General features: G+C 36.2%; 1 protein-coding gene and 1 pseudogene across 12 annotated transcripts in view; both read right to left on the bottom strand.

Annotated features, from left to right (window-relative positions):
- The window catches only part of LOC111529800, a 712,005-nt pseudogene that overhangs the window by 419,193 nt on the left and 276,016 nt on the right, over positions 1–16,796 (bottom strand). The gene's annotated exons all lie outside the window — the stretch shown is intronic.
- ZFAND4 (zinc finger AN1-type containing 4) overlaps positions 1–16,796 on the bottom strand; it is a 63,773-nt gene that overhangs the window by 11,499 nt on the left and 35,478 nt on the right. For all 11 annotated transcript variants that reach the window (XR_003306641.1, XM_026446768.1, XM_026446766.1 and 8 more), the window contains one exon: positions 11,273–11,420. Coding sequence is in view for 10 of the 11 variants with exons in the window: in XM_026446768.1 (XP_026302553.1) it covers positions 11,273–11,420 (148 nt within the window). In the remaining variant the exon portion in view is untranslated. The remainder of the gene's footprint in view (positions 1–11,272; positions 11,421–16,796) is intronic.

Below are 16,796 nucleotides of genomic sequence, written 5' to 3'. Positions count from 1 at the left end.
TAGAGAACTAAGCACGTCTCATGAGACTCCACTGAAAGAGGACTCTAGGAAGCTTGTACCTGGTTTCCTCCAGACGTGGCTCTATGCACCTTTTACATTTGCTGATTTTTGCCTTGTATCTTTTTGCTGTGATAAATCTTAGCAACAGGTACAACTATATACAACAACATACTACAGTCCTGTGAATCTTCCTATCAAACCATCACACCTGGGGTGGGTCCTGGGGCCCTCTGGCACGGTAGGTTTTAATAAAAGTACCATAAAACTTCAAGATCTTATGAATAAAGTTGAGAACTAAACATAAGAAATCTCAGCTCTTAAAAGTAAGCAAAAATGGCAGCAAGCAGGCATGAGGATGGGATGGAATATCTTATGACATACCAATGCTCCCACTTATAGAAAATATAAAATATATGAAAATATAAGAAGAGCTGGATAATTCAGTGGATACCAACTGAGGCAAGAAAAATTAGAGGAGCTAAGAAAGAAGAACCTTAGAAAGATGAGCTGGCTCCTGTAGATGCTTTTATCCTGGAGATAGAGTTTCACTCTTGTCGCCCAGGCTGGAGTGCAATGGCACAATCTCAGCTCACTGCAACCTCCGTCTCCCGGGTTCAAGCAATTCTCCTGCCTCAGCCTCCTGAGTAGCTGGGATTACAGGCACCCGCCACCATGTCCAGCTAATTTTTGTATTTTTAGTAGAGATGGGGTTTCTCTAGGTTGACCAGGCTGGTCTCGAACTCCTGACCTCAGGTGATTCACCCATCTTGGCCTCCCAAAGTGCTGGGATTACGGTGTGAGCCACCACGCCTGGCCCAATTTGCAATTCTTTATCTAGCAAAAAATTCTTCAAAAATGAAGGATATGACATCTGAGCTGTCAAAATTAATGACAGCTGCCTAAAACTGAATTTCTCCATATTCCAGAAAAACTACACATATCAACAGCATACACAAATAAAATCACTCATAACCCTTGCCTCAGAAAAACTGGGAGACATATAATATGAACTTCAAAATATTTCCCAATCCAAGAAACTCATCTGCAAAGCCTATGCCTGTGGTGAGAGACAGGCAAGAGTAAGAGCTTCACCAAAATAAAATTTAAAAAAGGGGGGGGAGTAAAAAAGAAAGAAAAGGAGAGGTTTGCATAACCTACAGCTGATGGAACAAAGAAAAATCCACAAAAGACAAAAATCCCACTTGATTATGAAGATACTAAAAATAGGTCTAAGATATGGGATATCAAACACACGCTACTGAGAAATTAAAAGGAATTGACTTTATTTTTATGTGTATTTTTTGAGACAGGGTCTGGCTCTGTTACCCAGGCTAGAGTACAGTGGACAATAATGGCTCACTGCAGCCTTGCCCTCCCAGGGTCAATTGATCCTCTGAGTAGCTGGGACTACAGACACACATCACCATGCCCAGCTAATTTTTGTATTTTTTGTAGAGACGGGGTCTCCCTATGTTAATAGGCTGGTCTCAAACTCCTGGATTCAAGTGATCCTCCCGCCTCGGCCTCCCAAAGTTCTGGGATTATAGGCGTGAGCCAACACACCCTGCCTTAAAGTTGTTCAGGATAAAGGAGGTACCTTCAAGAAGGCATCACTTTTGGAGGCAGAAGGGGTAAATTGAAAGGAAAAGGCACCCATTGAGACTTTGATAGTAAAAGTAAAGAAAGAAGCAGGAAAGGGAAAGTAAGGATCCTACAAAAACAATAGTGAATCATAACTTAGAAAACATACTGACACTGCCCTCCAATAAGAGTGTCATTGATTTGGGCCAGGCATGGTGGCTCACACCCATAACCCCAGCACTTTGGGAGGCCAAGCTGGAAAGATCGCTTGAGCTCAGGAGTTCAAGACCAGCCTGGAAAACATGACAAAAACCCATCTCTACCAATAATACAAAAAAATTAGCTGGACATAGTGGCAGGAGCCTGTGATCCCAGCTACTTGGGAGGCTGAGGTGGGAGGATAGCTTGAGCTCAGGAGGCAGAGGTTGCAGTGAGTCAAGATCATGCCACGTATTACACCCCAGCCTGGGTGACAGAGCAAGACCCCATCTCAAAAGTGTGTCATTGATTTTAAAAACCTGCATTTCACTACACCAAAGGAAGAGAGTGCTCTTGAAATAAGAAACTTCCCTATACAAAATCCTCGCTTCTGTGTATTAATATATAACTGTTAATACTCATCTAAATAAATAAAATTATGGAAAATACAGTTAGAAAATAAACAGAAAAAGGCAGACCAAATCCATGTAAAGTTGCTATAAAAATAAAACAGAAAATGAGAATCAGACATTTTAGCTAATGAAAATTCTCCTTAAAACAATGAAACAAAAGAAAACTACATCACAATATCCCAACTTAAATTGAGTATCTTTAAGTTAGTATTTGCAGATACTTTTTAAAATCTCATCAAATCACAAATGCAAAAACTCAAGGCAGAATGGATAAAAGTAATAGGAAGATATGAAATGAGAAGTGAGCAAACCCAGAAATACTTTGCACAAAACAAAATCATCCCAGAAATGAAGACTAAATTACAAGGTGCCCACAGAAGACTAGAATTCTACTGAACATTTAATAAAGAATACTGAAGAAAGGTATGAAAACAGCCAAAAGAATAAAAATAAAGAATGTAAAAGGATAAGAGAGAAGGTGGTTGTATATTAGACATAGAAGTTCTAACAGGGCAGGCAGGGTATCTCATGCCGCTGAGGCAGGAAGGTCACTTGAGCCCAGGAGTTCGAGGCTGCAGTGAGCTCAGGCTATGGCACCCCAGCCTGGGTGACACCTCAAGATCCTGTCTCTAAAACAAAAAAAAAAAAACGACGACGACAACTTCTAACTTACGTAAAAAATAAGCTCCAAAGGCCGGGTGCGGTGGCTCACGTCTATAATCCCAGCACTCTGGGAGGCCGAGGTGGGCAGATCACCAGTTCAGGAGATCGAGACCATCCTGGCTAACACGGTGAAACCCTGTCTCTACTAAAAATACAAAAAAATCAGCCGGGCACGGTGGCGGGCGCCTGTAGTCCAACTACTCCGGAGGCTGAGGCGGGAGAATGGCATGAACCTGTGAGGCGGAGCTTGCAGTGGGCCGAGATCATGCCACTGCACTCCAGCCTGGGCGACAGAGCAAGACTCCATCTCAAAAAAAAAAAAAAAAAAAAGTTCCAAAAACGAAAATAAACAAAAAAAACAAAGTACTAAAAAAGAAAAAACATAAATTCTAAGAAATCATCCTGAAATAAAAGAAGACTTGAATCTATATGTTAAAAAGGCTCAAGTTTATAGTGAAAATTGACCCTGAAGAGTTAATTCCAAGATACATCCTAGTAAAACCATTACATTTAAAAGAAAAAAAATCCTCATTTTCTCTAGGTAAGAAAACCAAATCATTTACAGAGAAAAGAAAGATTGGTAATTAGATTTCCCAATGGCAATATAAAAAGCAAAACAACAGCAGAGCAACATTTTAGACAAACTCAAGGGAAAAGATGTGAACCAAGCATTTTATATCCAGGCAAGCCGTATTCAAGGATTAAGGCTAATGTTTCCAGCGTTAAAAAAAGATGAATATTTAAGGTTATGGATATCCCAATTATACTGATTTGATGTTTACAAATTATATTCATGTATTAAATTATCACATGTATCCTGAAAATATATCTATTATGTATCAATGTAAATAGGAAAATACCAAAATAGAAGAAAAACCTACAATTAATATCATACATAATGGTAAAAACAAATAAAAATGTTAAGTCTAAAGAAAAGGGTTTGAACATCAAAAAATTCAAGAATTACTGTACCTACAAGCCTTTCTTGAGGACTTTAGATGAGCTTCTTCTAACCAAAATACATGGAGAAACCTACAGCAAAAAGACTGATCATAAGAATGGAATATAATTGGCCGGGCACGGTGGCTCATGCCTGTAATCCCAGCACTTTGGGAGGCCAAGGTGGGTGGATCACAAGGTCAGGAGTTCGAGACCAGCCTGGCCAACATGGTGAAACCCTGTTTCTAATAAAGATACAACAAAAAATTAGCCAGGGGTGGGGGCGCACACCTGTAATCCCAGCTATTCAGGAGGCTTAGGCAGAAGAATCGCTTGAACCCAGGAGGCAGAGGTTACAGTGAGCCAAGATCGCACCATTGCACTCCAGCCTGGTCAACAGGGTGAGACTCCATCTCAAAAAAAAAAAAAAAAAAAAAAGATGAAATATAATTAAAACTAAAATAAGGGTGAGTACAAAGATAAATGATTTGTAAATGCTATGTTTTCTTTAAAAAAGCAGAAAAAATTTTTAATGAGAGGATGAAGAGAGAAAAGAAAAAAGTTCACTGATTTTCACTTAGTAACTGGGAGTTAAAGGATACTTAAAGCTGGCAAATGAAAGAGGAGGAGGTTAAATAAAGAGAAGGCAGATCAAGAACACGATAAACAGTATTAATGTAAAGTGAGTCAATAAAACAAAATGCAAAAGCCTTCTGAAATACCAAAAAATACACACTTACACATTCATATATACAGATACACACAAAAGAAAGCATAGAGAAGGAAACTGTAAATATAACAAAATAAGACATTTAAGACCAAATATGAAGTCATATCAATAAATATAAATGTGATTAAGTTACCTGTTTTTTAAAATTTCAAACTGGCTCACAAAGCAAAAACAACTCTATACTGTATATAAAGGAAATATATAAAACAAAATAACTTAAAAGTTAATAAATAGAGGCATGGGAAAAGGTATACCAAGCAAATGAAACCAAGAAGATACCTGTAGATATGGGCCTGATATCAGGCAAGGAAAATTCAAGGGGAAAGTCAGTCAGTGTGATAGAGATCAAACATTTCACTGCTTTTGTAACTAGCAACACAGTGAAAATATAAGTTATTAGTATTTATGTACCAAATTACACAACTACCACCTTCTTACAGCAAAAAGTATGGGAAATGAAAAGAGAAATACACAGAAACCTATGAATAATAGACCTTCATCTATTACTGTTCTCATTCTAAGACAGATCAAGTTGACAAAAAAAAAAAAAAACCTTAATCAATAAGGTCTATCTTATAAATATCTAGCAAACTTTTACCTTTACGATAGAGAATAAACTGTCTTCTGAGGTATATATTCATGAAAAGTGCTATTAGATCCCAAAGAATAAAATGCTATAAAGTAGAAATACAAACAATATTCTCTGAGTTCCAAGCAATAAAACTAGAAATTAAAAACAATGAAAAATCAAGCACGGCATGGTTCTGCACACATAGTCCCAGCCATGTGGGAGGCTGAAATTGGAGGATCCCTTGATCCCAGGAGTTCAGTAACATAGTAAGACTCCCACCTCTTAAAAAAAAAAGAAAAGAAAAGAAAAAGAAAAACCAAAAAGCCTCTACCACCAGAACATTTTCAAACTATATTAAACTACTCGTGGACTAATGAGGAAACACCAAGTAAAATTGCAAATTTTCTTCAAAAAAGGAAAAAGAAAAAGAAACTACTACAAATTAACATTATGTGCCTTCTGATGTGTTGCACTGAGAATAAACCATCTGTGTAGTATTCCTACCAAAAATGTTCAACTTCCATCTAATCATAATGAAACAGCCAAATCTCCAAATTGAAGAATATTTTACAAAACAACTGATTTACATTCTTCAAAAATATTTTACATGAATGTCCAAATAAGGCTTAGAAACGATGAAAACATTACAATGAAATGCAATGCATCGTTCTTGATTGGATCCCAGATCAAAAACAATATAAAATGCTATTAAGCACATTATTAAGACCTGAGAAATATGAATATAGATGACATAATATGTATCAATCATAAATGAGTATGGTAACTGTATCATAATCATGTAAAAGGTGGCACTTATTCTTAGGAGACACATGCTAAATAAAGTATTTGGGGGAAGTGTCATGATATCTTAACTCGCAAATAGATCAGCTAAAAAAAAATCCAAACAGAAAGCAAATGTGGGAAAATATTAATTGATGAATCTAGTCTTATAACATTTCTAAATAATTAAACATTTCTCAGCCAGGTGTAGTGGCTCACGCCTGTAATCCCAGCACTTTGGGAGGCTGAGGCAGGCAGATCACAGGATCAAGAGATCAAAACCATCATGGCCAACATGATGAAACCCTATCTCTATTAAAAAAACAAAAATTAGTTGGGCATGGTGGTGCATGCCTGTAGTCCCAGGTACTCGGGAAGCTGAGGCAGGAGAATCGCTTGAACCTGGGAGGAAGCGGTTGCAGTGAGCCGAGACCACGCCACTGCACTCCAGCCTGGACAACAGAGCAAGACTCCATCTCAAAAAAAAAAAAAAAGAATTAAACATTTCTCAAAATTAAAAAGGTAAAAATAAGTTTTCGGACAAATGCCGAGAGAAAATATCATCAGGAACCCTAAATGGAAGCACTAGTACTAGAAGTCCTAGCTGGAGAAATCAGACAAGAGAAAGAAATAAAGGGCATACAAATTTGAAAAAAGGAAGTCAAATTATCCTTGATTGCAGATAATATGATCTTGTATTTGGAAAAACCAAAAGACTCCACCAAAAAACGATTAGAACTGATAAACACATTCAGTAAAGTTGCAGGATACAAAATCAACGTATAAAACCCAGTAGCATTTCTATATGCCAACAGTGAATAATCTAGAAAAATCAAGAAAGTAATCTCATTTGCAATAGCTACAAATAAAGTAAAATAAAATACCTAGGAATAAACTTATCTAAAGAAGTGAAAGATCTCTATGATGAAAGCTATTAAACATTGGAGGACACAAAAAAATGAAAAAATATTCCATGTTCATGAGTTGGAAGAATTAATATTGTTAAAATGTCCATACTGCCCAAAGCAATCTACAAATTCAACATAATTTCTATCAAAATATCAATGACATTTTTCACAGAAACAGAAAAAATAATCCTAAAATTTACATGGAACCACAAAAGACACAGAATAGTCAAAGCCATCTAAGCAAAAAGAACAAAACTGGAGGAATCACAATTATCTGACTTTAAATTATACTACAGAGCTACAATAACCAAAACAGCATGGTACTGACATGACCATAGATGCACAACCAATGGAACAGAATAGAGAACCCAGAAACAAGTCCACAGACCCACAGTGAACTTATTTTTGATAAAGGTGCCAAGAACATACACTGAGGAAAGGATAGTCTCTTCAATAAATGATGTTGGGAAAACTGGATCCACATGCAGAAGAATGAAATTAAACCCCTTATTTTTCACCATATACAAAAACCAAATCTAAATGAACTAAAGACTTAACTCTAAGATCTGAAACTATGAAACTACTAAAAGAAAACACTGAAAGTAGGGTCTCACAGAGATATTTGTATACTTATGTTCACAGCACCATTATTCACAATAGCCCTAAAAGATGGGGGCAAACCAAGTGTCCGCTGAGGAATAAATGGATTAAAAAACTATGGTATACAGCCATACAATGAAATATTATCCAGCCTTAGAAAAGAAGGAAATTCTGACACATTATGACAATTTTACAAGATAAAAAACTTCTGGAGATTGGTTGCACAACGTGTTATACACTTAACATTACTGAACTGTGTGTACACTTAAGATGGTCAAGATAATTTTATGTCATATGTATTTTACCACAATTAAACAAAATTTAAAAAATTTTAATAGTAGAATCTAGGTATTAGATAAATAAGTGCTCATGGTAAAATTCTTTCAACCTTACTGTATATTGGAAAAGAAATAAAAATATAGATCAAAATTTCTCTCATGAACAAAATCCTAATGCAAAAATCCTAAAGAAAATATTAATAATTTAAATCTAAAGACACGAAAAGGAAAATACATCACAACCAAGAATGGTTTATTCTAACAATGCAAGAATATTTCATATTTTTAAAAAATCAATTCATCACAATATCAGAATATTTTTATTCAGTGTAAAATAATTCTTATTTCTCTTTGGACTTTTTGACTATCAGTTACTTAGAAGTGTATTATTTTCAAATATCAGACAGTTTTCCACATATCTATTACTGATTTCCAATTTTATTCCATTGTAATCAGAGTGCATTTTTGTATTATTTGGAATCTTTTATAATTTATTTGAAACTGGTCTGGGCGCAGTGACTCATACCTGTAATCCCAGCACTTTGGGAGGCCGAGACAGGTGGATTGCTTGAGGTCAGGAGTTCAAGACCAATCTGATCAACATGATGAAACCCCGTCTCTACTAAAAATACAAAAAATTAGCCAGGCGTGGTGGCATGAGCCTGCAGTCCCAGCTACTCAGGAGGCTGAAGCAAGACAATCGCTTCAACCTAGGAGGTGGAGATTGTAGTGAGCCAAGATTGTGCCACTGACCTTCAGTCTGGAGGACAGAGCAAGATTCTGTCTCAAAAAAAAAAAGAAAAGAAAATTGAACCTGTTTTATGGCACACAATATGGTTTACCCTGGTAAATGTTCTACATGCACTTAAAAAGAAATGTGTACTCTGCTGTTTTGGGTAGAGTATACTGTAAATGGCAGTTGGGTCAAGTAGGTTGATAGTGTTTTTCAAGTCTCCTAAATCCACTGATTTTCTATCTGTTCCATCGATTTTTGAGACTGAGAGGTAGGAATCTTTAAACAAAAGTATTTGTTTATTTCTTTGTAGATTTTGCTTCATGTATTTTGAAGTTCTATTATTAGGTGCATAAACATTTAGGACTGTAAAGAAAGGATTTTTTTTCTTAATAGAGCTAGGTCAATTGTTCTCCAACTGAAACAAACAAAAAAAAAAGATCTTTACCCCACTTTACATTATATCAAAAAAATTTCAGCTGGGTGCGTGGCTCACGCCTGTAATCCCAACACTTTGGGAAGCCAAGGTGGGAGGACTACCTGAGGTCAGGAGTTCAAGACCAGCCTGGCCAACATGGCAAAACCCCATCTCTACTAAAAATACAAAAGTAGCCAGGCATGGTGGTACATGCCTGTAGTCCCAGCTACTCAGGAGGTTGAGGCAGAAGAATTGCTTGAACCAAGGAGGTGGAGGTTGCAGTGGGCCAAGATTGTGCCACTGCAGTCCAGCCTGGTGACAGAGCAAGACTCCGTCTCAAAAAAAAAAAAAAAATTCAGCTGGACTAAACCTAAGTGAGAGAAAAACAATCATAAAGCTTTAAGACCTGTGGTAGGAAAATATTTCATCAAAAGGTTATCAAAAATGATAATCACAAAAGCAAACTGGGCACAGTGGCTCACGCCTGTAATCCCAGCATTTTGGGAGGCCGAGGCGGGTGGATCACGAGGTCAAAAGTTTGAGACCAGCCTGACCAACAAGGTGAAACCCCGTCTCTACTAAAAATACAAAAATCAGTCAGGCGCGGAGGCACGTGCCTGTAATCCCAGCTACTCGGGAGGTTGGGGCAGGAGTATTGCTTGAACCTGGGAGGTGGGGTTGCAGTGAGCAGGGATCGCACCACTGCACTCCAGCCTGGGCGAGAGGGTGAGACTCCATCTCAAAAAAAAAAAAACAAAAGCAAAACTGATACATTAGAATAGAATTAAAAACATTCACCAAAAGAGTAAGAAAGTAAAAGAACAAGTCACCAAAGAGTGTTACAAATATCTGCAACCCATATATCTGACAAAGGACTTGTATCCACAGTATACAAAAATGCCTAGAAATCAATAAGCAAAAGGCAGAGAACTCAATTTAAAAATAAACAAAAGACTTGAACAGGCACTTCACACAAAAAAATATCTTAATGGTCAATAATCACATGAAAAGTCAGCATTATTCCTCATTAGAGAAATATAAATGAAAACCATTTACATAGTCACCAGAATGGTTAAAATTAAAAGGACTGACAATATCAAGTGTTGGCAAGAATGTGGCATAAACTAGAACTCTCACATTGCTGATAAGAGTGTAAATTGGTTCAAATGCTTGGCAAAATTGTTTGGCATAATACTAAAGTTAAACACATATCTTTCCTCTGACTCTGAAAGTCCATTGCTAGGTATATGCTCCAAAGAAACAAGCGCATATGTCCACCAAAGAATGTATGAGAATATTCAAAGCAGGTTTATTGATAAAAGCCAAAAGCTAGAGACAACTCAGATGTCCATCAAAAGGAAAAGAGAGAAGCAAATTGAGGTAAATCAATCACATAGTACAATAGTATACAACAATAAAAAAGAATTAACTGATACATGCAACCACATGGATAAATCAAACAAATATGTTGAACAAAAGAAACCAGACCATATTCTCTACGATTCCATTTATATAAATTTCAGGAATAGGAAAAACGTATTTATGGTAATAGATGTAAGAATAGTAGTTATTTCCGAGAGTGGGAAAAGGTAGATATTAACTGGGAAATATTATGAGGTAACATTCTGGAGTGAAAGGTCCTATTTTAATTTGGGTTGTGTCTACAGGAGTGTATATAAATGTAAAAATTCGTCATGTGGTATATTAAAGATTTTCGAATTTTATTATATACGAAAAGGAAGGGAACCATTAATAGAGTAAAAAGGAAAGCAATAAAGTGGTAATATGAAACAAAGGACTTTTATCTAGAATATATATAAAACTCAAAAAAAATTCTGTAACAAAAAACATACAACCCAATAGAAAAATGGAAAAATATAGGTGTTTTATTAAAAAGCGTATCCAAATGCCCAATAAACATATGAAAGGTGCTCAACCTTCCAGGTCTCATCAGAGAAATGCAATTAAAACCACAATGTGATGCCACTACAAAGCAGAATTACAAAAATTACAAAGGACCATGCCAAATACTGGGAAGAATATGGGAAAACAGCAACTCTCATTCACTGTTGTAAAGAATGTAAACTGGTTCAATCACTTTAGAAAACTGACACTATCTACTAAATAGTAGATATCTTTATCCATAATAAATAACTATTAACATATTTTTAAAAAGTAATTATTGCAAGATTAAGATTAAGCTCTCTTTTTTTATCCTTCTTAGACCCAGAATGATCTTTAAAATGATGAATTATATTAAGTGTAGTATAATCCCTTCAGGTGTGCTTCTAATCTAAAAAAAACAATGTATCCCTTTTAGAAGTTTAATAAATAACTGAGGCCAGAAACCTGAAATGAATAATACTTTATAATATTTTCACAATGACCAACAGACCTCATTGCTGAGTGCCCTGCAGGGGTAAGCGAGAGATAAGCCTGGCCAAATGCCAACAGCTTCACCTTTTTGCTGAGATTCATATTCTTCATCTTAGCCTTCAGCAGCTTCATCTTATTCATAGTTATTGAATTTTCAATTATCTGTTGCCCAGTAGAAGAAGGCTCAGTTTCTTCATCCTCATCTGTATCCGAACTATACATAGAACCACCACTGAAAAGAAAACAATAACTACTTGAAATTTTTCTGATACCTGCTCAGTGACTAAAAATGCTCTATATGAAACAGCAATCTATAGAAGTTACTAATGATAAAACACTACTTCCATTTTGTCAATGTCAATGTCAATGCAAGAAAAATATATTTCAAAGAATGTACGTCTTAAAAGAAAAAATGAAATGGGAATAAATATTATGATCTAGCATTACTGAAAATCTAGTATAGCTGAGCTTCTCTGAATTCAGCATATCATAAATGAAGATGTTTTGGCACCTGTTATATCATTCCCAAAGAGGCAAAATCCATTTCCTTGAGAATGTCTGATTTCATTTTATCAGGCAAGGCTGATAACTGTACAACCCAGACAACAGGTTGATGAGATTTCCATGAATCAGAATTTTTTAAAAATTGGCACGGGAGAGAAGTACAGATTTTTAGTCATCCTGAGGGGATTCTCACTAAAAAAAAAAAAAAAAAAAAAAAAAAAAAATTCATGCACAGGTGTCATCACTTTCTATCCTTAAGAATATTCTTGAAGAGCAAATATATATATGTGTGTGTATGTATGTGTGTGTGTGTATATATATATATATACAGAGAGAGAGAGAGACTTTTTTTTTTTTTTTTGAGATGGAGTCTTACTCTGTCACCAGGCTGGAGTGCAGGGCGCAATTTCGGCTCACTGCAACCTCTGCCTCCCAGGTTCAAGCGATTCTCCTGCCTCAGCCTCCCGAGTAGCTGGGACTACAGGTGTGTGCCACCACACCCGGCTAATTTTTTGTATTTTTAGTAGAGACGGGGTTTCACCGTGTTAGCCAGGACAGTCTTGATCTCCTGACCTCGTGATCCACCTACCTCGGCCTCCCAAAGTGCTGGGATTACAGGTGTGAGCCACTGCACCCAGCTAATAAATTTTCTTAAGTAGAAATAACTTAAAATTTTTCTAAGTATGTTTGAAAATGTAAAAACCTAGAATAGCATAGATTTTAACAAGAAAAAAGACATCCAGTCAAGTCATGATACAAGCTATTAAACAGGTTAAACATTTCAATTACTGATCAACCACAGTGATGTTATTCATATTTCAATGTAATTAATATTTGGAACCCTTCCTCTTTGATTGCATAATGATGTATCACACTATCCTCATATTTATATTTACATGTTTGTTTTGCCCCTTATTCCCCCATATGTAAGCAAGTTGAAAGCAGATATTAGATTTTATCTTCTTAGTCTGCACCAGGCACAGCGCTTGGCACATAACCAATAAATGTTTGATGAACTGAACACAAAGATTTTGAAATTTAATTTATCTTTTCTATAATGGGAAAATTAGAATGGCAAGGATTTGATAAAATACAAGCTCAGCACATTTGGAGAATGATTAAAACTTTAAAGAAAGCAGAATAAGAATACATATTAGTTTTTATGCAGATTTACTTATAGGAAAACTAGGTTATCCACACTATGGAAGTATGAGGGTTAATAAAATTTCCCATTTTATATGGTTGTAAGAAATGGAAACAATTTAGGATAGCCTTAATAGGGTATATTCCTTAATGTTTCTGAAGCACATATTATTGCCACTCAAGGGCAAAAAAGAGAGTAGACAGCCCCATTCCTACATTTTATATGGTACAACATGGAATGCTCTGAAACTGTGAGTTAATTACACGCACTACACGCATGGGTAGCATCAGAAGGAAGAATGTAGGACTGGTCTCCACAACCAATTCAGTCTGTCATGCTTGACTTGTGAAAGTCACAGTTACCTACTACAGCATGGCTACCACAGTATGATAACCAACACAAGTACAACACTGAAGTAATAACATTGCCTGCCATTTACTGAATGCCTGCTCTGCCAGGCACTTCCCACACATTATTCCTAATTCTCACAAAACTACATAAGGTAGATATTATAGCTGATTTTATTAATGAAGAAACTCCAGGTGAGAGAGGTTAAGTGATTTGGCACAAGATCAGAAAGCTATCGACAGCAGACCTAAGATTCAAATCCCCCATGTGTCTGGTTCCCAAGCTGATTCCTCCTACTACCACTCATTGCTTCCCGTGGCACCAAATGACAGGCCTTACTGCATCATGCTTGTGCACCCAAATGAGTGCCAGAACTTCTACTGTGTGAACGCTTTTGTCTCAAGGCCAACTACACAATACCTGAAGAGGAAGGGTGCATGAAGATTTTTGTCATTTCACCCTGTGGAGTTAGAAGGAATAACTCAAGTATACACTATTCTCAGTTACTTTGCAATATTTTAATCTTAAATACTTCTGAGTTACCCTGTGGCATTTTAATTATCTTTATTGAATACTGAAAAAAGTTTCTGATTCAACATTACTATCATGAAAAGACCTATTCTCTCATGGAATATATACATATACACAACACACACACATACATACATATCTTTTATATATATAATATGTATTATATACATATATAAAAGAACAATAATGATAAATCACTGGACTCATTTTAGAGTATAAAAGCACTTTTAAGTTCTCCTTTTATTTCAAAGAACCACATTATTGTGTTTTCTCTCATGAAGTATAGATTCATGAGATGAGTTAGAAGCCAATCACAAATTTTTTTCAGATGAAAAATGTAGCTAGATTAGGTTAACATAGTAATTTATAAATTTAATCTGAAATGGCTTTCTTTATATTTAAATATCATATTTAAATATTTGATTTAATGATAGGATTAAAGGATACAAGATGGGCAAATGTAATATTATTCAAACATGAAATCTGTACATCCCAAAGCCAAGACCTCTTTTAACTTTCACAATTTACCATTAAGTTTTACAATGTCTCCTTATCTTTCTGCTTTAAAAAATCCCAGGCCAGGCGCAGTGGCTCACGCCTATAATCCCAGCACTCTGGGGGGCCGAGGCGGGCGGATCACCAGGACAGGAGATCGAGATCATCCTGGCTAACATGGTGAAACCCCGTCTCTACTAAAACTACAAAAAAATTAGCCAGGTGTGGTGGCATGTGCCTGTAGTTCCAGCTACTCGGGAGGCTGAGGCAGGAGAATCGCTTCAATTTGGGAAGTGGAGGTTGCAGTGAGCCAAGATAGCCCCACTGTACTCCAGCCTGGGCAACAGAGCAAGACTCCGTCTCAAAAAAAGACGGAGTAAGTAAGGTGGCATGATCCACTAAAAAGATTTGAGACTAAGAAAAGACTGATGCTGAATTTTGTGTCAGAATGAAACAAATTAACACTCAATTCTACCTCTTCCTTTCTAGAGTAGGAGCCAGCGAACCATGATCATGGGTCAAATCTGCCCCACAACCTATTTCCATTTCTGGGTGGCCCATGAGCTAAGAATGGTTTATGAACTTTAATTAGTCGAAAAAACTCAAAATAAGGGTATTTCATAACACAGGAAAAGTAAATAAAATTCAAATTTGTGTTCATAAATAAAGTTTTATTGGAACACAGCCACATTCACCCAATCATGTATTACAAATGGCTGCTTTTGCCTACAATGGCAGAATTGAGTAGCTATGACAGATTTTATGTGGTTCTCTCGTTGCTCTACGTTGTGATATGGGAAACTACAAATCACTGTGACATAGTCATAAGTCAACAGCATTTTGACTGCCATGTATATTGCTATTCTGTGACTTTTTTTTATTAGTAGTGTATACCCAACCTTGTCAAACAAGAAAAGTAGACTTCAAATGTTGCCATTTTAAGGTTCCATAGAGTGGATTATTTGTTAGCAATTAGATAGCAAAGCATGATGCTTATTATTGAGTGACACTATAGCTATGCTAAAGGAAAACAGCATAAATAAGCATTACCAGGTTAGGCGTTCATCACAATATTCCCAACTTGCAGGAAAGCAACAGTCAGAAAAATTAGAAAATTTACAATTTACATCATAGTACAATTTACATCACATTTACAATTTACATCACAGCAGAATTTCTTTACAAAAATAAAAAAATGAAAATGAAGCTATAACCAAAGAAGTTTCCGATTGTTTATATCTGCTAGCCAAGCAAGGAAAGCTACTTGCAGTTGAGGAAGTATGTCCTGAGAAAATAAACTTGTTTAAAGGTTACTTTTTCAGCAGGAACAATTTCTCAAAAAGTTGACAGCATTGGAAGCAACGTCAACAGCTGATTTAAAAATAAGGTAAATGATTGAGTCATTTTCCTTGTTTTTTGATGAGCTGACATATATCACCCATATTGCTCTGCGTTACTGTTTATTGAGGGCATCATTACCAAGTTTGAAGTGACTGAAGAGTTGGCCCCTATGAATAGTCTGCATGAGGCTACTACAGGTGAGAATATTTTCAAATAAATTGCTAAAACATTAATTTAGTATAACTTTAAGTGAACTCTGCTATGACTGATGGGGTGATGTGTGGAACAGAAAAAAAAAAAAAAACTTAGCTGGACAAATTTATAGAGTTAGTGAACATGTAAGGCTTTTTTTTTTTTTTTTTTTTTGTCTTTTTGAGACAGGGTCTCACTCTGTCACCCAGGCTGGAGTGCAGTGGTGCGATCTCAGCTCACTGCAACCTCTACCTCCTGGGCTCAAGCAATGCTCCCACCACAGCCTCTGGAGTAGCTAGGACTACAGGTGTGTGCCACCAAGCCCAGCTAATTTTTTTCGAGATGGAGTTTCACTGTGTTGCCCGGGCTTCTCAAACTCCTGGACTCAAGAGATTCACCCACCTTCCAAAAGTGCTGGGATTACAGGTGTGAGCCACCATGCCCCTTAAACATGTAAGGTCTTTAAAGTATACAGTTATTCATCAGCAGGTATTTCATGGTAAATATCTGAATCTATCCTGTGTTATTAAACCAGCAGTGTTAATGGTAAACTTCAATTGTTTCATGGACTTATCCATCATCAGTTTGGTGGCTTACTGGTAATAAAGTTTTATTATGATTTTTTTTTAGCTCAGGAACTCTGAATTAGAAGAACTGGCCTTAACTACTATTATCAAACACTTCTTAAATTTTTTAATTGTCTTTGGAAATTAATTTTTACCGTGGACTTCCTAATGTTTCGTAATGAATTTAACCTAAAATTACAAAATAAAACGATGTTTATATGTGAAACATATACTGCAATAATGTCATGTTAACAACAACTAATGTTTGAATTGCATGTAATATAGCGAGCTGCAATCATTCCCATGCTTTCAAAAGTTGAAATTAGGTAATATCTCTATTCCCATAGAAATCTGCAGCAGATATATTTCTGAGCTCAAGCTATAGGTCTAGCAGTGATTTTATACCTCAGGGCAATTTCCAAAAAATGTCCTATTTCAAAATTCATTTAAATGTGCAACTGAGGAGCTTCCAGGGCAAACAGCAAGA

This window comes from Piliocolobus tephrosceles, chromosome 9 (assembly GCF_002776525.5).
Source record: "Piliocolobus tephrosceles isolate RC106 chromosome 9, ASM277652v3, whole genome shotgun sequence".
NCBI classification, from domain to species: domain Eukaryota; kingdom Metazoa; phylum Chordata; class Mammalia; order Primates; family Cercopithecidae; genus Piliocolobus; species Piliocolobus tephrosceles.
The sequence above is the reverse complement of the archived record's forward strand: the minus strand, read 5'-3'. Positions and strand labels throughout refer to the sequence as shown.